Below are 25,243 nucleotides of genomic sequence, written 5' to 3' on the forward strand. Positions count from 1 at the left end.
TCGTTTGTAATTGGGACTTGGGTTGCCTTTAAAGCTTTCATAGAACCACTGAGAAACTTTCTTATCTCCCTACCTGCAATTGAAAAGTTCCCTATTTAGAAGTCTTTTGGTATTCTTTATTCATTTCTCCAATTAAATGAAAATTTGGAGTTTAATGCTTTTCATTTACATTTTGTCTTTGCAGTGCAGTGTTTGGGTACTGCTGCTGTCAGGTTCTAGTGCTCAGCTGCCAGGAAATGCCTCCAAAATTCAACAGGTGTGTAACATCCGGTTGGTTGTGATCAGGGCAAATTCGGTGGTTAGAACATGAAGCAATTTAAATCTTAAAAATTGCCATGAAAACACTGGATGACATTCCATGACCAGCTGAACTCCATCCCGTCACGGCGGTTGCAGTGATCCTGGCGGGCGCTGGGCGGCGGTGGTGGGTGGGGCCGCTAGGAGCGCGGGTTTGTCCCCACTGGAAGAACCCATGGAATAGCGTCATCCCAAAAGGTAACAACTGCCCTGGTCGGACCCAACTTGGAGTGTTTTTAAAAACAAACTTGTCATGTATCTAATTAATTCTCTCACAATAATTTAGGAAAGAATCTGGAAAATATTCTCTACAGCATCCTTGTTTTTCCTATTTGTACAGGACAAAAATGTCCTCAAATGTGTTACAGGGAAGGTCAGATAGTTCTCATTAAGGATGGAAAGGCAGTGGAAACCTGGAGCTCCCAGGCAGCCACAGGGAGAGCAGAAAGGTGGGTGGGTTTAGTTTACTCACCACCTGTAACCAAACCCAAAAGCCTCCTGAAGCACTGCAATAGAAAAGGCCTGAGTTTATTTTTCATTTAAAAGAATGATGATCATATTGACATTTTTAATATTAAAAGACATGGTTAGCAAAACTGATTACATTAAATGGATCACTTATGTGCAGAAAATGAGCATAAACAATCTAAAATAATTTCTCCCCATGTGAAAGTTCTATGGGAGTGACAGAGCTGCAGTTAAGAGCCTTAAGCGTTCCTGGGACTTACTGGAATTCACATGCTTTGGTGGTAGGGATGAATGGGACAGATACAGGGACCTTGGCCCCTTGCAGACCTGCTTGTAGCTGTCACAGGGCCACCCCTGTGTTTGTCTTGAGGGGCATTGGGCGGGACAGGATCAGTTGCTGCTGCTCTTGTACACAGCAGTTACTGAAATAGCAGATGTGTCAACAGTTGCTGTTCTTGCAGTCATCCAAAAAATAAGAAAGCCTCTCTGAAAGGGCTGTGGCCAATGTTACTTTACTATGGGAGCTTAATGCCAAGAGGCAATGTAAATAGACAGGGACAAAATTACTGCTGGCTGAAGTGGATCCTGAAAAGGCTGCAGATCCCACCGGGCCACGTGTATTATCTGAGTGCTCTGAGCAGAGGAATGCTCTGAAGGTGATGTGCCCTGCACCCCCTCCCCACCTATGAGCAGGGATGAGTGGAGGGGCAGGGACCACGACTGAGTGCTTTAGAAAAAACAAATGCTGATGGTTTCCAGGCCTCCCATAACCTACACCAAGAGCAGCACCTGCTCCTCCAGCATGTTTATTTTTTTGCCATTAAGTCCGGAAAGAGAAATGATGGTACGCCTCAGGGTGCTGCAAAGTGTCTCACAACACAGCACATCTCTGTGCTGCTCCTTCGTTGGCAGGAGCTGAGCCCTGGGAGGCAGCTGGGCCTCGGCCCCTGTGCTGCACTGCGTTGGGGTGTCATAGAAGGGATATGTCACATACAGAGCAGATGCTGTGGCCTAAAAACTGGCAGTCGTGGCTCTGGGGCACTGCCTGGAGCTGCTCGCAGGGTATTGCTCTTCCATTCCCAGGCTGTTCACAGCTCCTGTCAGCTGTGCCAGGGAGTGTGACACTGGTAACAGTGTCTGTTCTCTGGACACCAGCAACTACCTGGCTTCAGAGAATGGATGGATGGATGGACAGACGGATGGATGGATGGATGGATGGATGGATGGATGGATGGATGGATGGATGGATGGATGGATGGATGTCTGCTCATTTATTTAAAGATCTTTGAATGAACACAGCTGAATGTTCCTGCTTTTGTAATGGCTCTGCAGCTCCGGCTTAATTAACGTCTGGAGTTCATGGAGGCGCTCCCAGGACTGGGAGAAATCATCTGGTCCTTCCCCACAGCCACCAATAGGTGGGACACTGGGGTACCCCGGGTGCACCATCAGTTCAATGGTCACTGTCCTGCTCTGCAGTGCTGAGTGTGCAGGCGAGGGCACACTGGATGTGACCTCCAGGATGGCAGAGTTGATGGCGCTCCAGATGCTGCTCACAGACATGTTCTTGCCCATGGTGCTCAGGCCTATATAAATGTCAGGCCACCTGGAGCCAGGGGAGGGAATACTGATATTAATGCTAACGAGGTAGGTAGAGAACTCTGTTATGCCCAGTCGATTAGGAATCAAAATTTACCTGTAATGTAAGACTGAAAAGGGGGAGGGGGATTTTAAAACTTTTAAGCAAAAGTAAAAACAGAACCTCAAGCCAGTCATGCTTTCTCTTTCCTTATTGAAACAAGGATCCTATTTCCAGCATCAGCCCTGCTGCTGGGAGAGTATTGACATACACTGTGTCACAGCACGAGTTGTTTGGTATCTGTGAGCTTACAGGTGCATTTTATTGGCCCAAAAGGGACAAGCAGAGCTAAACTGAAAAATGCCACACTATCAAAATAAATAATGTCCAGTCTTCGCGAAAGAAGAACCGGGGAAGGTCTTTACACCTTGCAGCCTGCACATTGGATTTTTTAGGTGAGACACAGTGTGCGCGGAACTGAGCCCACCCTCTAATCCTAAAGTTCATCTGCTGGGGCCAAGCGAGCTTGGACGGTGGCAGCGAGGTCCTCAGGACGTAGATGGATTGCCTTACAGGGCTAACAAGCTCCATCTGCCCGGGGAGTGGCCCCGACCGGGAATCGAACCCGGGTTTTGGCGTTGACAGCGCCGCGGCTTAACCACTGCACCACCAGGGGCACTCCACTATCAAAACAACTTACACCTGAAGAGTAACCCTCAGGTAAGTAGAAACAAAAGTACTGAAATAAATGGAAACCACTCAGCTAAAGAAGCATTCTGCCAGAAGGTATCAAAGAGCCATAACTGGACAAAATGTTACTCCTAGAGGACAGCTACAGGCTGGTTCTTAGTAGCTTCAACACAGATCTTTTTTCTTCAAGTCTGGCTGCAAACACTGGCCATAGCGCAGCCTGAACGAGCCAAAGGGGGCTGAGCCAAATGCATGTGAGGGCAGAACGGGAACGTTTTTGGAAGAAACCAAGGCTGCAGTTTTTACCTGCATGATCAAAGGAGAGCCTAGCTGAACACTGGGCTCTTCTTGAAAAGAGTTTGTAGGACTTAGCAGAAGAATTTTAAGTATGAATATAGTACCCTCGCCGACACCTCGCTGCTGTGCAATGTGTGCTCTCCAGCATCTCAAGCCGGCTCCAGGAGCTCAGCGCAGTCCTGCTGCACAGGTGCTGAAGTCGAGTTGCAGCACTGAGTTCCCCGAGATTTCAGCCCCCCGCGCTCTTGGCATTTCCCTGGGTTTCCACCGTTCATGTTTTGGTAAGAGCTCGTCCCTCCTCGCCTGCCCCATCGACGGAGCTTGGCGGATTAAAACGCGCAGGTCCCGGGGTGGCCCCGCCGGTTCCCACCTCCCCGGAGAGGCGGCTCTTGGGGGTTCCCGGGCAGCCCCGGGCGTGCGGGGTTTCCACCGCGCTGTCCCGATGTGGACCTGACCGAAAGGTGCGTTAGTCTCCTGCTGAACTGCGCTGTGAGTTGCTGTGCCCTTCCTTCCCTTAGAAACAGGCTGGAGCATGGCCCGCAGGCTCTGGAGGGATGGGGCAGGGTGAAATGCCAGCCTGCTGCTGGTGTTCAGGACAACTGATACTAAAAAAATTAACCAAAAAAATTACGTTTTCAGTGGACTAAGAAATTAACAAAATCTGCCCCAAAGGACAGCTGACTGCAGGGGTCTCAAGTGAAATGTCTTTAATCCATAAGGCACTAAGCTTTTAAGAAAAGTATGTTATCGAGGGAAAGGCTGAGCTTTTCAGACTTGGCCCCTGAGGTGCAAGACAGACAAGGCTGTTTGCTTAGAGCAGTGACTGCTAGCTGTGGCACTGCAAGCTCTGAGCTTCTTGCTTCTCCTTAATGACAAACACTTGTTTCTAATTAGTCTCTTTCCTGCTACTTAAAACCCTTTCTTCATTCTGCCAGGTAGATGAAGAGTTATTTCTTGAAACCTTTCCCTAGATCATACTTTTAATATTCCAGTGTTGATGCAGCATTTCTCCTGCCATCCCAGATGCTAGGCTAATGCAGCTTCACTAGGAAGGCTGAGAAACATCCCCTTTTCAAATGGGAAGTGAGTCATCTCTGTTGAAACAAAACTTCCTAAGCCCTAGTGCCCCTGGCACTTTTGTACTCCTCCTGAATCTCTCTGTAAGCCCAGAAGCGGAAAGAGAAAGGCGGTGTTCCACTTTTGAAGTATACTATCAGGAACTGATAAGATCCTTAAGTTTTACTACAAAAAGGATGGGTAATGCCTGTCTTACCTTATTCCATGCTTTGTAAACACATCCACTGTGTTAAAAGAATCTTCTTCTACTCCCAGATAAAAGTCCATCAGAGCTCGTGGAATCCAGTCACAGTTATGAAGGCCTGGCTCTACTGGGACACGTGTGTACTTAATCCCATATTCCTCTAACACCTCTGCAAACACGTGCCTGACCTCTGCAAGTATAACCAGGGACAGTATAGTCAGGAATTGCATAACCAGCTCATCATGTCCCCTGTGAGATGTTAGCACAGAGGCTCCTTTCCTTACTATGTTCAATACAATAAAATACCATTTGGTTTATCTTCTGCTGAAATGGTTTTCTTCATCTGGAGAGGAAGATATCTTCTATACTGGAAATATTTCTCCCTCACCATCTACTGTAGGTGCCTTGCAGTTTTTTCCTTCAACACTGAGCACTTAGTCCATCCCCACTTCTAAGTGAGTGACTCTGGTCTCAGAGTACACCAGAGGTGACTGCGCTGTCAGGAAGTCCCTGCACAGCCAGAGCAATGTTATCCAGAGGCAGTTTAGAACTGGTGTGAGGAAACCTGCATTCTTTTTTCACTCAGTTTTCCATATCTGTACCATAGTGACCTTATTTTCAAACCAAGGACAAAAGGTACTCACTCATCTCTTAAACATGCTAGGACCTGTGGGCAGGGACTGGGATAGACACAACTGACAGGATGGAGCTTTTGCTAACTGTGGAACAAGTGTCTTACAATGAGGTTTATTGCTCAAACAGGGAGCTGTGGCAAGGGGAGGCCCCTCTTGAGTGACTCTGACTCCCTCACCTGCTTGGCACTGAGAAGAGGAGGATTTCCTTCTCACCTGGGAGAACGTGGACGTGCTGGTGCCCATCCATGTGAGGAGGTAGGTGACCTGTCAGCTCACGGAACAGCTCCACCTGGGCCTTTAGCTCCTGCTTCACCTGTGCCACAGAGAAGGGACAGAGCAAGACCTGTCAGGAAGCTGAGAGCAGGAGAGTGGAGAGGCTGCTGAGGATATCACTGGCCAGAAGTTGGGACTGGCCCCTGGGAGACACCAAGTGCTGTGATTATAAATGAATTAAATGGATGTGCAGCTCTGCTGGGTTTCCCAGAGCCTCTCCCAGGCACGGGGCTCTTTGTGGTACTAGTCATGGGGATTGTGCTGATACTGGGATTTTCTAAAATACCTAGGGCATTTGAATAGCCATTTCCCTTTAAAATGAATGGGGAAATGGGTGCTCATATCCCATAGGCAGTTTTGATCACCTGAACGTTTGTCCATGCTCACGGGGCAAAACCACTGATCTCCCTAGAGAACAAAAGCCTGTCACAAGCAGATGAAAAGCATAGTGCCTACTCTGTCATTTGCCCTTTAGCGTTCTCTAGGTTATTTAGTAAATACAAGTTCCAATGCCTTTTCTGCCCCCTCAGATAAGTAGTTAACAGGACATTACTGTATGCAGGCACTGAAATGGGGAGGAATGCGTTCTCATAGGCTGCAGAGCCTTTGGCTGAAGGAGGCCGATGTCCTGGAAAGCCATCTCCAGCTGCACAGGCAGTACAGTCAAGAGTCATCTCTAAGCTTACTCACAGCTGGGATCTGGGAAATTTCTTCAGCTGTTATGTGCTGGGATAAGTGCAGGCTGACCTTTACCAGGAAAGCAAGTTGCAGGGTTGTATGTGGCTTTCTCCTACCTCTGACATATTCAGGAGACCTCTTGATAGAGCTGTTCTGAATCCCATTTTTCCATGGAAGAATCCATCTTGGTTGAGCAGAGAGGAGTTTGTCTTGAGTACCTCACACACAGGGGAGCCCTCAGAAAGGTTGGCATGAAGGCCTATTGGGATGCTGTATCTGTAACAAGAATGAAATACCTGTTAAACTTTGCACCTCCCTTAATGTGGCCAAGGTGGGGGGGTGGGGAGAAGATTTCAGTGAAAGAACTACACTGATCTCAAAAGTGTTGATGTACTCACTGGAGCACACCTTTGTATTTCTGCTCTGCTAGAAAGAAAAGCACAGTGACCCTAACCAGAGCAGAATATCTCCAGATAACAACCCTGTGCAGTTTGTGAGACGTCCCAACTCTGCTCCCACCCTGGCTCACATCATGAGGTACTCTGGGCTAAATGTTGTAACTACACTTAGTAACTGCAGTCACCAGTGACCAACAGAAAAATCTGGACCTTGCATCCTTTTCTAAAGCACTTCTTTAGCTGCTGCCAGATATGCCCTTGAGTTGTTCACCCTATTAAAGATGGTACATTTGAGACATCTGAGTTTTAATTTACAACTTATATATATATATATGTATAAACAGTGCCCAATGCAGCTGTTACGGCAACAGCACAGGCTACAAGTTTAAATACTGTCTTAGTTTAAGAGTTTCCTGGTCCAAGGGGCTGCCGCTGGAATTGCCTGCAGTGTCCCAGTTCCTATGTACTGGTGCAGATGATCACTCAGCGAGTGACAAGGCTGAGCTGTACAGAGCAACACCTCTCTGGCACAGCCAAAGGATTAGTGCAGGGGGCTCGTAGTGAAGTGTAGAGCCTTGCTAAGGAAGCACAAGGGTACAATTCATTAACTAGTTGCACTCTGAAACAATTTTTATACAAATGAAACTCTGGAGCTGGCATAGCTGCAGAGCCCTTCTCAGCCACAGGACTTAGAGGAGTGATAGTGTTTCCTTCTTGGTCCGTGCTGTGGATTACCCTACAGTGAAAACAGGAGTTGTGAGTGCTCAGATTTGTGCTGGGTGTCATTAGCATTTCTGCAAATCCTCAGAATGATACTTTGAAACTTTTTCCAAGACAACCCCTGGCCTCTGGCTGACCCAGTAAGTGCATGACAAAATTGCAATATTCCATCTGTGCTGCCCCAGCTGTCATGGTGCAGAGTGAATTTCAAGACAAGTCTGCGATGTGCTAAATCCTTCTTGGAACTTCTGCATGAGGCTGCTAAAACTGGGATTGGTCTGTCCCTAGTGCAGCCCTTGTACCACAGGGAGGAAAAAAAAACAATCTCCATTTAGGCAAAGTGTGCAAAAAACAGATCTTTCCCTTCTGTCTGCTGCCCTGAAGCTGATTGGTAAAACGGCAAGTTACTGGAGACAGGATTGTGGATGGATTGGTCCAAGTCAGAGTCATTTAGCTCCTTCAGGTACTACAGCTTTGACCCTCACAGGGCAGAAAGTCTCTTTCCTGGCTCCTCCGTGTCTCATGCTCCAAGTAGATGGTGCAGTCAGTTGCTAGATACTACTTCTCAAAGACATAAATGTTAAGAGTCAAGTTACATGCTCAGATCTATGGAACAAAATGAATCTATGTCTTTCCAGTCCACTGTGTGATTAGGGAGCTTGAATGTTTGTTTAGTGGAGCAAAAGAGCTTGTGAGGAAAAGGGTCTCTGCTGTTTTTTCTAGCCTAGTGATTTCTGTGCAGCAGGGCCTGATCATTTTGTTGATGATAAATATTCCTCTAGTGTTCACACCTGAGGCCTGAGCACATGACACGTGCACAGTAACTCCACAGAAGTGGAAGGTGCTGTCATTGGGAGTGTGGCCCTCGGGCAGGCAGCTGGGTAGGAGGCAGCTGCAGAAGGGGTGCTGTGAGAGGCGGGCTTCCCCTGCATCCTGTGACCTGCTGGGCACCTTGCATGAGCCCAAAGGCAAAGGGAGATCCTGTGGTTTTGTTTTGGTTATTTTTTCAGAAGTCCACCCCAGACTCTTTTTCACATCTTTGGGAAGCTCTGACTGCATCAGCTGGAGCATTATTTGTACCAGAGTCACTGCTGCTTGCAAGAAAAAAGGATTCATGTGTCACCATGAATCAGCAAATGAACTTCTTTTGTTCAGTATTCTCCTTCTCATGTGTTGTGGGAAGGTAAGAAATGGACAGCTTAGTGTTGTCTCCCAGGAGCACTGAATGAACTGCCTCCAGTTGTGCAGTGCTTCAAATACTGTGAAGGAAGTTATTTCCAGAAGGCAAGACCCGACAGGTGTGGGACAGTCAGAAGCCAAGTGCTGCACTGGGGAGCATGAGAGCTGCTCATTGCCTGAGCCAAAATCAGCCCCAGAGCAGGGGAATGTGTGGAATGTGGAAGTGCAGGGAGAGCTGGCCTTGTCCTGGCTGTAAGGGGAGACCCCGACTGTAACATTAGAGCATGTTTCGGAGCTTTGGCCAACACCAGCTGAATATCTTAATAGTTTTCTCATGGAGTTAGTCCTGGCTGTTTAGACAGACTGCCCAGGTTGAGGCATCTAAAGAAGAATTGCTAGTGTTTAATGGCTCTGGGATACAGGAACTGAAACCAAAACTCAGAAAGCAGCATGTGAGAAACTTGATGAGAAATATTACTCTATGAGAGTTGCACAGAAGCAGGAGTGCTGGGAAGGCTGTGAAGTTATGGGAAGGAGGACAGTGCAATCGGTACAGCAGAGTTCTCTTGCAAGCCAGCTCTTCTCCCCACAGACAACTACACGAGGGAATAACTGCTGAGCGCCTCTCACTATTGAAACGCAGCTCCTGCAACCCAAGGGCAATGCCAAGGCAGGTTGCATTGTAAAAAAGGCAAGAAGAAAAGTCAGGTCGTGGGAATATGCTGAAAGGACCCCTTTTTCAGACTGCGGATGATTGTTTCTGCTACCCAAACATACTTTATAGTTGCCCATATCTTTTCAAAGGCTGTAAAGTATCTGTTATTTTACTGGCTGAAATACTGAGACCAGCAACTCAAGTAGCTTATATGGCATGTGATGCTGCCCTGGCAACAGAGCTCAGCTGTTGTGCATTTGGCCTCAGACTCACTCTGCCTAAGCCCTTTCCAGAGGGACCAGGGTGAGCCCTGCTGGTCACTGCTGGGCAGGTCTAACTGCTAATTGCTCGCAGAAGATCCAAAATCAAAGGGTTCGCATTGGGCTTCAGGCAGCAGTTTAGTTTCTGCAATAAAAACAATGCAGTAACAGCTAGGATTGCCAAAACAAAATGATGCTGAGGAATCTGCTTGGTGTTTCTAAGCTCTTCCTGGTGGTTTTTTTAAGCAGCAGTGACCCTTCCACAACCTGTTTGGAGAAGCCCATGTCCACATGTTTGCAAGTCCATCCCAGTGCTCCAGGGAATGCACTGATGTGAGGCCAGATTTAGCACAGGGGTTCAGTTCGCTCCTGATAAAGCCAAAGGACAGTGTCTACAAGAGTGGGCTCCTACAGCATGAGCAGTATTAGACTGGCCTGCCTGGGAGCTTGCTGAGAAGGGGTTCAGGGCAGTAGCTTCAGCTGTCACGGAGGTTATTCTGCTAGTGATTTATCTGCACCCAAATTTGGCTGTTAAACCAGCCTGGCTCTGTGACTGTCTGCTCACCATCCCTTGTAGAGGTGGAGGAAAAAAAGAGGGGGTTGCAGGGAGAAGGAAATACCCTTACAACAAGTGCTACAAGGGGCAAGAAGGAATCCACCATGGAAAGATTTCTAAGTCAGCAAGCTCAGTCAAGTAATCAGATAGAGGAAATATAATCAGCTAAACTGCTTCCTTTTCAAGCAGTTGCTTGTTTTGTCATACGGGTGCTCTGAACAAAGTCTCTGCTGAGGCAAAGTGCTCTGTGCAGTTGCAATCCCTGTTCATTCACATCCTTAGCAGTAAAGGCACCCTGGAGATGGTTACTATACTGAGTCACTCTTTCAAGTGCCCACCAGCTTTTCACATTTCTGAGCTTGGTGGAAGAGTAACAGTGTCCTAGGTCCTGCCTGGCCATAGCAGGGGACTCTGTGCAGTCTCTGTGTTCCTGGGAGCAGTTACAATGGCTGAGGGAATTATGTGATTCACTGAGAACAGTCCCAGTTGACTTGCGGAATGTGGAAAGCTCTGGCATAACAATGGCACTTACCCTTTTCCTTGATGGGTAAACAGATCCCACCTTCAACATCGTGTTTGTATCATCCAGGAAATTACTGTTCACCAGGTTTCAGCCCAAGGGTGACACAAGTTAGAATCTCATTTAAGTATCTGTACCTAGACATCCTGCTTCACTAAACATCCGAGTGACTGAAGCCAGACAAAGCAAGGCTGTGCTTTGTGCAAAAATGTCCAAGTCTTAGTTTCTCCATGTTGTCATTTGCATAATTCCTCCCACACACACACTTTCACCATTCAGCAAACTGTAAGATTTCTCTTTCCTCAAATAGCATCTTTTCTTGCTCTAATACTGCTAAAGCCTTATTTCTGCTGCAAGAAATGCTCCAAAGCCTCTGCAGCATTAAGAACTGGTGCTGTAACATAGCTTAGGGATCAGAGTTTCTGTTGTAATTAGATCTTTGTATCAAGTGAAGCTCCTGTGTCTGTACCCTTACATCAGCAAAAACTGCTGTTGCCAGTAAAGTCACTATGATCTGGAATTAAAGTTTAAGGCCTTGGATTGGGCTCCCATCCAAACAGTTCAGCAGTGGTGCTGTCTGCTGTGTGATTAACAGTCACATAAAAGGATGATCAGAAAGCATGAGAGATTTCTAGATTAGTCAGACGTTAACTAGGAGTGTCAGAATTAAGTCACAATTTACACACACATTTTGCAATTAGTGTTGATGGGAAAGGAAGTGAAAACAAAAAGAGCAATTAAATGTGGTTGGTTAGATTCTTCTGTTAAATGTACCCAGATGTTGTGGGGGTTTCAGCTTTTGTGTAGCTGATGTTCAGCATTTAAAGTGCAAAAAACCACCTAGGAAGACGGAGGTTGTGTTCTAAAATATCTCACTCTTCATCAAGTATTTGGATATAATCACCTGAAAAAGAGTCCTAATACTCAGTCACAACTGAGCTGCTTGGTACAAAGGAGAGAGGCCAGTAGGATATAGCAGCAAACTATCTTTCTATCTCTGTCTCTTTCTATCTCTGTATTTCCAAGGAAAAATTAAGGACTTTATTCATTTCAGGTTACAAAATAACCCCTCCAATTTCTGGGAAAGACTCTTGAATAATCACCAAGAAGACTGGTTGACTTCACGATAGGGCTTGCTAAGTAGAAATTTGAGATTATATTATATGGATAACAAGGAAGTCACAGTCAGTCAATGCCACCCAAAGAGAAAAGTTTTGAGTTACTGAAAAAAACTTTAATCCATAACGGTAGCCTGTTCTCCCACCTGCTGTTTGAGTTTTATTTTTCTCTGGCACCTGGTATCAGTAGGTTTGCCATTTGGCGATGGATCAGCTCTCTGCTGAAACTCCTCTGTTGCCTGAAGCAAGCTGGTCCCTTCTTTTAGCCCAGTTGTGATAGTGAATGTGAAAAGCCCAAGATCCTAAGTCTGGATGTTAGGGAAGGTGTATTTTTTTACTACTTGGTTCTGCTGCAGGTTCTGCAACTAGTTTGTGTTAGAGATGCTGCTAAGATCTGATGATTATCATCACGTTTCTGCCAAGGCTTCTAATTAAAACTCAGGGCAACAGATGGTATGCCCAGAAACTTACAGAATTATCATGAAAATGAAAACTAGAACTAAATTTCAGAGGAACCGTGTTCCTTTCTGAAGGATGCTGAGTCCTAACTTTGCAGGGCAGCACGAGGTGCTTAGGGAGGACAAGTTGTGTTGCTACTAATTAGCTTTGCCTGTGTCCAATTACCTGAAAACAAGGTGAGGAAAGAGAGCTGGAGACTTGCAGTGGCAAGCCACCACGTCACAAACAGTTAATCAAGAACCACCCAGATGGTCTCCACAAGCCATAGAAGCAGTCCATCACTCTGACAATCCTGCACGCGTGCATGATGTCACGTTAGCACTCTGGTGCAAAAGACCAAATTCCACAGCACTGAAATAGGCCCCAGGAAAGAATAGGCTATTTGCTTCAAGCCTCTTCTCTCAGCTGGTGATAGATCCAATCTTCCTGCTTACACCACTGATCAAGGCTGAATAGGGGAAAAACTTTCATCCCTTAAAACACAAAGCCTCAAATTCACAGTGGGATGCGAAATGACACCAAGCAAGGGGAAGAGGGAATAACAGTGGCAAGACCGTCAAGAAAGTGATGCTTTCCAGTTTTTGCACCACAAGATGAAGAGGATTCAATGACATTTCTAGTATGTGTGACCCATTTGGCATTCGTGTACAAAAAAAGTTTGCATCAGCCTTTGCAACAGAAGAACAAATATCTCAGGGGTGACACAGGAGTTCATTTACACACACAGGTGCCAACTAAGCAAACGTGTACAAGCATCAGTTGAAGCGGGGCTTGCATTAGAACATGAGGAACCCTTTTCCCCCACCTGCAAATGCTCAGATGCTCCGCCCATGCCTGGGTAGAGCTGAGTACAGCTGCAGAGAGTTACACAAATGAGGAACTGCAGAACCTGGGCTGCTGATCTTGAGTGTTGGCAGATGTTACCGAAGTAGCCCTGCCTGTATGCTCAGAAACAGATTTAAATCCATTTCACTCACATCCACAATTCAAAATTACCCCCAAAGAAGAAAATTAAATTGTAGCAGCAGGCTGCAGCTTCTTTTTTCATCTGCTCTCCAACCTGGCTTTTCACACCCAAATCAGCTGTCAGCACAAGTGTCATGACCTGGATTCAAAGATGCTTTTTAAACCTCTGATTACATGGCCTACTTTCTGGCTATGAAATGAGGCCAGGTGGATGCTATTTTAAAAGCCTTCTAAAGACCATGGCTAAAATAGCTGACAACATTACCGAACCACTGGGGCTTAAAGGGTTTCACAGGGCCTCTGTGTCTGAGAGAAGTGCTGGCTTTATCTCTGTGTTTTGCATTTCATTTGTTTCATTTACTAACAGGACTTTAGGAATCCTAAGGGTTGTGCCCCTCCCCTTATCATCCCCAGGCAATTCCTCTCCCACTGTTTGTGTGGAATCTCTAGCCTTTGTAACAGACAAGTCTGTCACTAACACCACACCCTGCCTTTCCTCTATCGTCCTATACTGAAGAAGCTACAAGCGATATCCAAGTACCCCTAAGACCACAGCAAACTGAGGAGAGATGCTGGAGGAGAACAAGGACAGCAGGACTCTCATGGAACTGTCCCCTGCAGCAGCTACATTTGAAGCATAAGGTCTTGGTTTGTTTAGTACCAGTACAACTCCTTTCCTTTTCTGCTTTCCTTAAATTGTTTCTCAACCCTGTTGCTCTCTCCTTCAGGACATACTCCTGTTTCCAAGTGCCTGCCCACATGAGAGCTGAAGCAATAGCTGGCTTTTCCCCCCTAAATACAAGTAATGCTTCCCATTAAAAGATTTGCTGGACTGCTCCGCAAGTCTGCCACAGAGCATTTGATCTGCTGCAGAGCTAACTGTGCCAGCAGCCTCTGAAGCTGGCAAAGAAGTAAGGGTGGTAGGTACAAGGTATTATCCCTCTCTTTTTGCAGTTTAAAAAAATTTATATATCAAGTCTAGAATTAATAGATATATTTATGTGCTTCTCAAAAAGGTTTCTGGGGTGGGGAAAAAAAATCAAGTTTTCCACTATCCAGGTTTACAACTAAGCCCTTGCAGAATCACACCTTTCCCTGATTCTGCAATGAGCCCAGCTGACCTTGTGTTCATCCTGGCTGAAAATGATCAAATTAAATGAGATTTAAAGATTTGTGCTTTTATGCTTAATAGTTTTAGTGGTAGCAGATTGGGCTGAGTGTATAATGTGCACTTTCTTTCTGATGATGTATCTTTCAGAAGTGTGGAAAGGAAAAGTCTAGCAAATCCAAATTCTACTAGTCAAATTGTATAAGTGGCTTTCTGTTCTGAGGGGGGAAAAACGGTATGGTGGCTAATACCAGAGAAAGACCATTATGAGTGCAGTTGCAGGTCACTGACTTTACTATGAAGAGTCTTAGTAAATGCGCCTGAATCCACTTTTCTTACACCAGCCTGAGCTATGACACAGTATTTATTCTGGGGCTGCAAAATGTTAAATTTTCCAGGCTTGGCTTTCCGTGGAGTCTGTGGAGGTTGTCCCCGAGGGAGCTAAAGAATTAGCTTACCTCTTTGCCAGCTTGGCTGCATCTGCTGCAGCACTTCCGTTGACTAGAAGGGACACGTTAGATATCGCACCGGCCAGGAAACAGTCCACGATGCCTTGGTTTCTCCGAGGACAATAGCCAAAGTCATCTCCAGTTATTATTAGCTTCACCTGAAGCATCCTTAGATGTCATCTCTAGCAAAAAAAGTAAAGGAGGTTAAATCGGAACACTCGGCCGTCTGCAGATCACAGGCAAACAGGAAAAGACAAGCTCACCGGGGGCGAACCCAATGGTGACTCAGCCCCTGACTAACTCCTCCTGCTCCACCTTAGCCCGCCGCTGGCTGGCAGCGCAGTGGCCGGATCTGCGTGTGGCCGCCGGGCTCACACCAGCCCTGCCCTCCCTTGCGGGAGGAAAGCCTTGCCTGCACTTTGTACCGCCGGGGATGAGGAGCGTGCGATAGGTCAGGGACGCGGTGGGATGATTTTATCGACCGACGGCGCCTTAGGGGTTCAAATTCCGTTCCTTGGGCACACCCCCGTCCCCGGTGCGCAGTGAAATGGCCACGGGTGCGGATCACCTGAGGCCACCCCGCAGCCGTGACGTCCTCGCCGCTACCGATCCCCACCTACGGGCTGTGTCCCCGGGGAGAGCGGAGCGGCCTCGGGCGGCCTGGGCCCTACCTCCCGCCGCGCCGGGGGCACCGAGGTCCCCTGGCCCCCTCCCGCCCCCGGGGTGGCGCGTACCTCCGCTGCAGCCCGGTCCCAGGGCCGCTGCCAGCTGTGCCGCCGCCAACTGTGCCCGCCCGCCCCGCCGCGCATCCCCGCGGCAGCCCCAACCCGGAGCTCCCCCGCGGAGAGGCGAGCGCGGGGCGGCCCCGCCGCAGCGCCAGCGCCTGCGAGCGCGCCGAGCACCGAGGTTCCCCCCGCCGGCGGCCTCTGGCGGCGGCGGCACGGCACGGCAGGGCACGGTATGGCTGCAGTCGGGCTGCCGCAGGACCCGTGCCCGGGGTGCTCTTCCGCAGGGCCAGGGGTCGCCCCGTGCCGCTCTCTGTGCCGCCAGCTCTCTTGGCAGCGCAGGGTTCGGACGTCTCTCCCCACAGAGTGTGTCAAGTTGGAAGGGACCAGAGAGGGTCGTCCGGTCCAACCTCCCCACTTAAGCAGGGTCATCCCAGAGCACAAGGCGCACAGTTGCATCCAGATGGTTCTTGCGTATCTCCAGAGAGGAAGACTCCACACCCTCTCAGGTCAACCTGTTCCATTGTGTGATCATTCACACAGTAAAGAAGTTCTTCCTCATGTTTAGGTGGATGAGCACTGTTGCTATAACAGATGAAGTCAGCAAAACTCTGAAGGTATGTCTTGAATCAAATATAAGTTCCTCCTGCCTTTGCAGATACAAACTCTGGGGTTTTCTACCTCTTTCTAGTACTGCCAGTGCTCCCTGCCCCTGCACAGGTGAGAGGCGCTACATAAGAATCTTAGACAAAGCTTGGCTTCTCAGCCTTCTTAACCTTAGTGTGTGTTTAATGCTATTAATGGTAACATCCTTCTTAAATATTTAATGCAGTTCCTGGAGGATTTCCTTTTCTGATTTCATTCCTGTTTATCCAGCTGTCCTTCCACTGACTGGAAGCAAACACTCCTCAGCAAGCAAATCTTGCCCCTGTGCCATTGCCCCTTAGATACCAGCACAGCATTTCCCCTGCAGCCTACGTACTCCAGCTACTGCCAAAACAGCCCTTGCAGCTGATCGCCACATAGTGCATTAAAAAGTCTCTTACAAATTCAGCCTGGAGCTGGAAGGCAAGGCAGACTTCCTCTGGCTTTTCTCTCCTTTGCAATTAAAACAAGGATATTAGCCTGCATTTCCAGTAGAGCTGTATAAGCCAGGACGTGTACTAAGCATAGACTGCATCTCCCAGCCTAACTAAAACAAAACACAGTCTTACTTCATCTTAGTCACAGAAGCCAGCGGAAGCTCTATCTTCAAGTGCTTCACTACTTTTAAGCTTGAATTTCTTTCCCTGAACTTGGAGTTATTCAGTAGCAAATTTAGAGGTTTCCTGTATTTTACTAAAGCGTTCCCCAACAATTACTGCTTCCAACAAGCTGTCTGTTTACATAAAGGATGTGTTTTCTTTTTCTGCAGCGAATTAGTTCATTTGGGACTACAATGGTAGCATAGTAGGACTTGTTTTGCTTTTTCCTTGCATGAAATTTTGTTGAAAGTGTGAACTGTAAAAGGCGTTTGAATGAGACAAAGTAAAATCCGATTTTTAAATGAAAGAATTTAAACATTTTCTTCTTTTCCCTAGCCTCAGAGATTTACAAAATCTTTGAAGTTCAGTGGCTTCTATAGAAATGTTTAAATTAAAGCTTTTTCATCCCTCTACTGAGGTCGGTTTTCAGATGAAATGAGACTTGTGTTCATGCTGTCAGTGCCCATCTCTGTCTCCTCTTGGTAGCAGTGGCATCCCTTGGCCAATTCCAACTCCTCTGCAGCAGAGGCAGAGATCCTGCGACAGGCCGTCGCATTCCCCAAAATGATCAGGTACAAAACCAACTGGTCAGTTGGCCAGGGCAGGAGATGGAGGGCACTGTGGTGATGTGTAGGGCATAAAGGAGAAGAAAAGGAGTGGACTTTGGCAGAGATTGAGCTAAGTGACGCACAGTGCTGTAGGGGCATGTATCCATTTTGGAAACTATGTGGTTTCCAGCCTCTGAGCTGAGCCACCCTGAATCAAAGTAATGAAACGTAACTGCAAGGAGAACTGGGCTGCAGTGTGCAGATTTCCTAAAATGCACAGATGTGATGAGCCCTGGGTGAGAAAAAGTGATTCTCCGCCTGTACTCGGCACTGGTGAGGCCAAAGCTTAAATCCTGTGTCCAGTTCTGAGCCCCTCAGTTCAGGAAAGACATTGAGATGGTAGAGCAAGTCCAGAGAAGGGCAACGGAGCTGCCTCCAACTGTGCAGTCCAGGAGTTCACAGTGTCAGGGCATGCCAAGTGGATTGGTAGCCCAAGCTCTCAAAGGGCAGAGGATGTAGGTTCTGCCCAAAATCACTCTGCTGAACCCTGGGAGATGAAAGCAGCAAAGAGCATTGCAGTGAATTGATTCAAGGCTAATTGTATAATGCTGAATAAACACACTAAAAATCTTGTGGTTACTCTCCTTACTTGTGACTTGGAATCCACTGCATATATGGGCTTCCTCTATCTTGCATCCATGAGGGTTTAAATTCCCAAATTCTGGTGTACATCTGCTAAGACTGTAGCTAAGGCTGCCCTCATACCACATAGCACAGCCAGGCAGTACCTGTCACCTTTCCTTGCCTTTGTCTGAAATTCCTGATTTTACATCATCACAAAATAATGCCAATACCTTACAAGGAGTGTGGTCCTACCAAGGTGGCTGAAAGTGAAAGGCAAAATTTGCCATCATGATCTTATTATTAACTAACTTGACACTTGGCATTAAACTATGGATGACTGTTAAAAGTACCAAACTCAAACTGCTCCTGATGCAGACAGAAGGTCCCAGGTCTATGTATTGCTCATGGCTGGTGAATTTTAGTCCACTCTTCCATTTTCAGAGAGTTATTTTCTCTCTGCTGCATTTCCTTCAGTGTCTAATGTGCAGTAAAAATTAAATTTGAACATGAACTAAGCTACAGCATCTGTGATTTGACTGGGGTTGAGACAATGTAAAGCCTGCACATTCCTATTCCAGATGCCTCTTTGCCTGATGTTGAGGTCTATTAAATATACAGACATCTGCTCAAAAAAGAGTTGGGACAGGGAACCCTTCTACTAGACAATTAAATGATGGGTCCAAAATAGGTACTGTTTAACTGTGTGCATTAATAGCTTAACCTACACTTTCTGATTCCATTTACTGTTTGATTGCATTGAAACTCAGGACTTGGGTTTGCCCTCTCTGAAAGTTATTATACTATCTGGAGTTCATTTCTTGGTATTTATGATAAAGGTTCCCAGAGGAAATTATCTCTAGGCAGAATAACACTTTCATTGAGGTCAGAAAGGGGCAGGTTATATAAAAGATGCATAGATGTTCAGTGGAATTTTCAGAATTACATTAATATTTACCTAAGATTGAAACAGATGTCTAGAGGTTTTTCAAATCCCATAAAGAACTAAATTATTGTAAAAGCTGCATGATGTAACACACATTGCATTTTTACATGCTGGTTCTAAAATGGAAATTGAGTAATCAAAACCACAATTCCAATCCATGACAAAAAATTCTAAATAACTTCCTCAGCTTCAATTTACACTGTTTAAAGCAGAGCGGAGTTAAGCCTGAAACTGGTTTTCACAAATGTTGATCAAGAGCCACTGAAATGAATTAAAGATACCAGAGGCAGGTCCTCCTGATAAGGAAAAAAAAAGAAGAAAAACCTATATTTTATATATAAAGTATTAATGCATAAAATTTTTAATCATTTCTTGGGGTGTTTTGGTTTGGTTTTTTGTATGGTTTGGGTTGGGGGTTTTTTCCAGTGGCTGGGAAAACCACAACCTCTACTTCTAAGCACTCTGATTCCTAAAGGGATGGAGTGAGGAAGGAAAAAAAATTAAGTTAGGAGCGTACAGGCTTTTCAGAAGTCATGAGAAGACTGTTGAATCTCCTGTTGAAATTGCAGTCAGACACACTTTTATCTGTGAAAAAGTACTTTCAGATTATCTTTCGTTTATGTTTGTTTCTGTTATAAAGGTACACCTTGAGATGATGTTTGGCTTCAATGGCAACGGCATGAGACCATCAGCACAAAGTAAGAAAATCTGAAGAGTTCTCACGAACCTCAGAAGTTTACATCAGAAGTGGGAGACAAATAGATTTTTGCCTAATCAGAAAATGAGTATTAGCAAAGTGGAATTAATCAAGAAACACATTAGCCAAAATATCTCTACCAAAAAACAGAACCAATGTCTTCAAAAGTCCCAGAACTCTACCATGAGAGTAGAAGACTCAGTGAAGCATGAACCATGTCATCTCAAAAGAATTCCTTCTCCAGAAAAGCTGGTGCTACCAATGAAAGCACTGGGAATGCCTCCGCAATGTAACACGTAAATTAATCTGGAAGATCACTTACAGGACTTGTTGTCGTCTCCCAGCATCACTGAAAGCACCTGGAAAACCTCAGCTGATTGAATGGAAATGCACATTAAAAATTCCTTTGGAGTTCTCAGGGGAGATCCTATGCTCTTGAAGCATCAGTCAAGTTCGTTTAGAGATGGTGACATTACTGGACACAGATTGCCAGGACTCTGAAGAACTTTCAAGAAAATTTTCTCTACCTCAAAGACTAGAAATAAAAAACAGAGATTAAAAAATCCTCAACTCCTCTCCCCCAGATGAAAAAATCTTTAATTGCACATACGTATATGTTAATACTTCTTTTTTTTTTTCCAAAAATCTTCTATTTAGTTACTCTGCTTGTTCTTACATTATATCTACTGAATGCAAAAATCTGAACAAGTTATTTTTGATATCTAGTCCTTGGACAACTTATGCTGAGTGATAAGGAACTGTAATTCTATAAATTTCTGGCAAGCAATTTTTTTATTTACTGTTCACTAGTTGTATCAGGCTTAGGGGTCACAGTTAAAAGAGTTCTATTGTAAGGTATTCCAGTGGAGATGAATGTTTGATCTGAAGTGAGGTTTACAAACAGCTGTTCATCAGTGTGGAGTGAAAGAAGGAGACAGAAGAAAAACACAGAATGTTTACTGTTACTGCCTTCAGTTCAGTACAGTTCATCCTTATTGCTATCAGAGAAAGGACCAGATGGAGAGAAAAATCAGTGGAAGAGCTCATGTGGACTTGTCTTTGTATCAAGTACTAATGTCTGTAGAATTGTGCCCTGTCTTTTTTGCCTACGGTTCATGTCAGTCTGAGAAAGAATCCAGGTGTTACTGCAGTTTTTTCTCTAAATCAAAGGCTGTCTATACCATTAGATGCATCAGTGCTTTTTGGGGTGCAGATCAAGCCCAGGAGCTGCCAGCTCTGCCATCTTAGTTGTCAGTCACTGTTTCTGTCATGCAAAGCAAACAGAAAGTTTAAAGCATCCGTAAGAAAGGCCAATATAAAAAGGAAAACCCTGTTTTCTATAATCTGTTGCATTGGGGCAGCATACTCTGAAATTTTCTTGCGACAGATTTTTCATTCCTGTATGCTAAAAGCATCTGGCAGCACCAAATCCTGTTTTTCAGGGAGGGCCATGTTATACCTACAGCTGCACCTGAGTAGAAATGGCAAACATTTTCAAAATCCTTGAAAATCAAATGTGCATAAGGACTGCAGAGTTTAGTGACTGAAGGCAGAAGGTTTTCTAATTACATTTTGCATTCTCCCCCTTTTGCAGCACTGTTGAATTATTTTGCTCATAATGAGATTCCTATCAAAAAAGCTGATATTTCCATGACCAGTATGCAGTCACATAATTTCTGAGGCAATTTTACCTATATCTTACAGCAATCTACTGGAAACAATAGTGGGCCCTGTCACAATGAGGTGGTTGTTAATTGCTGTGGGTGTTTGGCATTGACGGGTTCTTTGTTGGCAACCGTTCTAACCCAATTATGTTTCTAAAGTAGGACTGAAAAGCATTGTAGGGAGCACCATGTAAATGGCACTAAATGCACCGAGACTGAGCGACCTCCCAGAAAGACAGGTACCAGCTAAAGCCCCATATGATTGATTTGCCATGGCTAAAATGGCAACCACAGACATCTGAGTTTGCTCCACTTATAACAAGAGCAGCAAATGTGAGCTGTTGTCTTAGTTGGAACAGCAAGGCCACTTAGAATGACATAAAAATATGGCATTTGAATATCAACATGGGATCTTTTGCTTTTCTGTGAGTAAACTTTTATACTTCCAGCACCAGGAAATGAGTTTTCAGGCCTGAGAAAAGTACTAGGGCTTGTTTTAAAGCAGACCTGGCATTTAAGTCAGAGATTTTTCTGAGATGTAGGTATAGCTAAAAAAATGGTACAAAGCCAGCGTAAAGAAAACTAACCATTCAGTTGAGTGGTATCACATGGATTGGAAAAAACCTTTCAGCTCCAAGACTGGTGGAAGAGGGAGAGAGTCAGCTGAGCATCTTATGATGTTTGCACTAACCAGCAACACTAATGCACTTTCTAAATCATCCTGCAACAGAAAGTGTAGTGTTTCAATTCTTTGTTGTTGCAGGCCCATAATACCACTGTTACCAAGACTTAAGTCCTAAGGCAGGCACCCGTCTACCTGTTCCCTTGCCACTAAGAGGATCGAAAACTTTTGCTCTGTTAAATTACTTTGTATTCCTCAGTGTTATGCGGGACTCACACCAGGCTCTGATGGGATACATGAGTCATTCCAATGAGCAGTTTCAGAGGCAAAAGCTAACAAACTATGGAGGAGTTCATGTGTCCTTTGTCCATGGCTACTTCCTATTGAAATTTTTTGGGGGGAGGGGACGGGGGGGCAGGGGCGGCAATATTTATTCAGTTTGCAAAACTATGCAATGCAGGGCAGTATGTATGTTGATTTATGCAGATGTTTTTTCTACAGAAGAGACTTTAATAATCTCTTTTTTAGAAGAACTCCACAAGAGACTGAAGCACAGAAGGTGAACTTCAGGATCCAAAAGCAAAGATATTATTGCTACAACTTAATGTTGCAGCAACCAATATTAGTTCTTCTTTGAGTAGTGTTTATGCCCTATCATCAGAAGCTCAAATACAATCCAGGAATTACTGGATCAATGATGTATTATCATGCAAGTCAATTCACAAACACGAATCCCCTGTTTTTCAACACTATCTTACTTTTCTCTGCAAATCTCCCAAATGGGTATTTACTCAACTTTAAGAGCAGGAACTCTAGGGAGGAGCAGTCCTAAATGTGCCACCTACTGGCTTGAACGCAGTAGCACAGGCTGATTGACCTCTTGGTGCCACCTCTGGCTGCCCAAGGCTGTATCTAAACCATTACCTATACTTGGGCTGGTGACCCCCAAGCAGCTTTATGCCTGACAGTGCTCTCGCTGTGAGGATATTTTTCTTCTCCTGGCTCTGATGCTAATTGGACAGTCCTCCTTGCAGCAGGTTTTTCCGCAAGGCCTTTGAGCAACCAGTCAGTGTGACCTGGCTATAATTTTTCATACAGCCCAGAGCGGACAGCAGGAACAGACCTGGCCTCTCCTCCTACGTTCTCGGCAAGGGCAAACTCACAGTGAGAGCAGCACAGCCGTATCAGCAATGCCCCGGCGGTGCCACCCCTCCGGGCCGCCCGTCCCGAGGGGGTTCTGAGGGAGCAGCGCCCGCGGTTCTCCTTCGCGTCCTCCCCCGGGAACCGCCACGCCGAGGGCTCTCATTGGCCGCTCTTCCCCGTGCCCGTTAGCCGTAGCCCAATCCGAGAGCACGGAGGAGCGGGAATCAGGCGGGGATTGGCTGATCGCGGCGGTGGGTGGGGTGATCCCTGGGCCCGCGCGGGCGTGCGGAAGCGGCGCTCTGAGGGGGCGCCGGTGCTGGAACCGGCCGGGCCGAGAGTTGAGAGCGGCGGGACCGGCCGGGCCGAGGGGTTGGCGGTTGTGGTTGCGGTGCCGGCTAGGCTGAGGGCGCGATGCGGGGCGGTCGCCATCTCTTTCCGCTGGTGCTCCTGACGCTGCTGCGCGGGCTGTGCCACGGCAGGGAGCCGTCGCCCGGCACCGTGACCTGCGGCTCGGTGCTGAAGCTGCTCAACACCCGCCACAGCGTGCGGCTTCACTCGCACGAGGTCAAGTATGGCTCCGGTGAGCAGGGCCGGGCCGGGAGGTGTCGGGAGCTGGGAGGTTTTGGGGCCATAGGCTGTGGGGGGCTGGGAAAATGGCTGAGGGCAAGGAGGTGTCTGTGAGGGGGGCAAGGAGATGGGGGAGACAGGGAATGCCTGGCAGAGGATTGGCAGGGAAATTGCGGGGGATGGGCAGTGAGGGTAGCAGGGAAGGAGTTGGAGGTGAAGAGCTTCCAGAGGTTCATGTCCTTGGGGGAAGCAGCAGACCAGGGAGGCAGTGTTGGGGTGCGCTGGAGACCTGTCAGGGACAGCAGGATGCTGAGGCCTGGGGTGTAGGACCTGTCAGCTGCGCTGTGTGTGCCCTGCAGTCGGGATGTGACAGGGGTGCTTTGCCCCCATTTCTGAGGGGAGCCCTGCTCTGTGTCAAGGGCCTCATCAGGACCTTCCCGTGTCTGTTTTGGCAACAAGGGTGCTGGTCTGTTTGGGGACACGAAGAACTTGATATTTTTTTGAGAAAGGTGAGATGATGTGAATAGTGTCCGTCATGGATCAGTTTTTCTCCTCATGTGTTCACCATAAACTTCGACAGTTTGGATCTGCTAACACATGGTATATTTAACTCCCTCAATCTGAAAGATTATTTGGTACTTGCATTCCCTTTGCAGTCAGTAAATGGACTATGAGAATTAAACATTTCTTATACATGAAGACATGAGAACATTAAAGAAAATTTCTTTAGTTCTTCCAAAACTTTCTGAACTTGGGAAGTGGGTTAAGTCTCCTGCCATTTAATTCTACTTCAACAGGAAGTGGGCAGCAGTCAGTGACAGGAGTTGAAGCTTCAGATGATGCCAACAGTTACTGGCGGATCCGTGGGAAGAGTGATGGCAGTTGCCAGCGTGGTACACCGGTGAAATGTGGGCAAGCAATACGACTGACCCACGTTAACACAGGGAAAAACCTGCACACTCATCACTTCCCGTCGCCACTCTCCAATAACCAGGTGAGTTATAAACTTTAATTTTTTTTTAAATAGTGCAGTGTATGTCAACAATCTCTCCAGTTCCTCATGTTTTTGGAGAACCAAGCTTAGGTGCCAGCTGCCAGAAGCAGTATGTTTATGCATATCTAGAGTTCGAGTACGTGCTTTTCTTCATCTTGAAATATGTATTTCAGTTCTTCAGGTCAAATTTAATATGTACCAATATTGGTATTTCACAGTAGTTTTAACAAATCGTGGTAGGGGTTTGGGGGGTTATGTTTTGGTTTGGGGGTTTTTGTTTGTTTGTTTCTTTGTTTGTTTGTTTTAATTCTGCACCATTGCTACTGGGACCATTCTGAAATGTTTATTGTTTTCAAGGTGCAGGAGACTGGGCACCTCCCCCAACACAGTGAATATTGCTCTAGAGCAAGGCAGCTAACCATGTGTTATAACACTAGGCATTCCTGTACCCAAGGTCATCAAGTTCCTTGGTGATCCAATCTAGTAGTCTCAGCCATCTTCTTGTGGCCCTACTTCAGTTCACTATTTTTATATTTCTGTCCTCCTTCCACAGGAAAATTGAATCTGCTTTCATAATCGTATTTCTTTATAATTTTGTATATATCTAGAAGAGTGTAATTTCTGACTGTCATTAGGTCCCGGTCTTGTCCTTGAGCAAATGCTTCTCCAAGATTGAAAATCTGTCTTAAAATAAATTATACAAGCTTGTTGGAAGTTTGTCATTGTTAGTCGCTTCGGTCTTCCATCAGGCTTTATAGATAGGTCATTACATTCAAAATTGGAAGACCTGACTGACTCTTTGTGAAAAAGGTTTATCTTTCACCATGAGTAAAGTGGCTGAAACAATAAGGTCCAGCTTTGTGTAGGGTGTCTAGATAATCTCATTATTAAAAGAAGTGATGGAAA

General features: G+C 46.1%; 2 protein-coding genes across 8 annotated transcripts in view; one reads left to right on the top strand and one right to left on the bottom strand.

The window, feature by feature from the left end:
• Nucleotides 1-2,021: 2,021 nt before the first annotated feature.
• YDJC (YdjC chitooligosaccharide deacetylase homolog) lies at nucleotides 2,022-22,879 on the bottom strand. 7 transcript variants are annotated; one of them, XM_027906402.1, is made up of 9 exons: nucleotides 22,558-22,879; nucleotides 21,599-21,732; nucleotides 19,670-19,882; nucleotides 16,506-16,619; nucleotides 14,576-14,748; nucleotides 6,295-6,454; nucleotides 5,441-5,540; nucleotides 4,605-4,782; nucleotides 2,022-2,371 (listed from the first exon to the last, which is right to left on the bottom strand). In XM_027906402.1, the coding sequence occupies exons 5-9, from the start codon at nucleotides 14,731-14,733 to the stop codon at nucleotides 2,041-2,043; spliced, it is 927 nt and encodes a 308-aa protein (XP_027762203.1). In that variant the 5' UTR covers nucleotides 14,734-14,748; nucleotides 16,506-16,619; nucleotides 19,670-19,882; nucleotides 21,599-21,732; nucleotides 22,558-22,879; the 3' UTR covers nucleotides 2,022-2,040. The 7 variants fall into 7 exon arrangements, with proteins under 7 accessions (XP_027762203.1, XP_027762205.1, XP_027762202.1 ...); XM_027906404.1 differs by lacking the exon at nucleotides 21,599-21,732 and having other exon boundaries at nucleotides 22,757-22,879; XM_027906401.1 differs by lacking the exon at nucleotides 21,599-21,732.
• A 198-nt stretch (nucleotides 22,880-23,077) lies between these two features.
• SDF2L1 (stromal cell derived factor 2 like 1) overlaps nucleotides 23,078-25,243 on the top strand; it is a 5,735-nt gene continuing 3,569 nt past the window's right edge. Inside the window, exons 1-2 of the mRNA XM_027906408.1 lie at nucleotides 23,078-23,356; nucleotides 24,141-24,337. Coding sequence (XP_027762209.1) covers nucleotides 23,188-23,356; nucleotides 24,141-24,337 — 366 coding nt within the window. The 5' untranslated portion in view covers nucleotides 23,078-23,187. The remainder of the gene's footprint in view (nucleotides 23,357-24,140; nucleotides 24,338-25,243) is intronic.

Source organism: Empidonax traillii, unplaced genomic scaffold (genome assembly GCF_003031625.1).
Source record: "Empidonax traillii isolate 1590-97213 ecotype Southwest subspecies unplaced genomic scaffold, ASM303162v1 scaffold1296:size145063, whole genome shotgun sequence".
Classification (NCBI taxonomy): domain Eukaryota; kingdom Metazoa; phylum Chordata; class Aves; order Passeriformes; family Tyrannidae; genus Empidonax; species Empidonax traillii.

Coding starts and splice junctions, on each gene's coding strand:
- YDJC (XM_027906404.1), bottom strand. CDS start 14,733: ATGCTTCAGGTGAAGCTAATAATAACTGGAGATGACTTTGGCTATTGT. Junction 4,783..5,440: donor GCACGTCCACGTTCTCCCAG/GTGAGAAGGAAA, acceptor TTATACTTGCAG/AGGTCAGGCACGTGTTTGCA. Junction 2,372..4,604: donor TTTACAAAGCATGGAATAAG/GTAAGACAGGCA, acceptor CCCTGGCTCCAG/GTGGCCTGACATTTATATAG.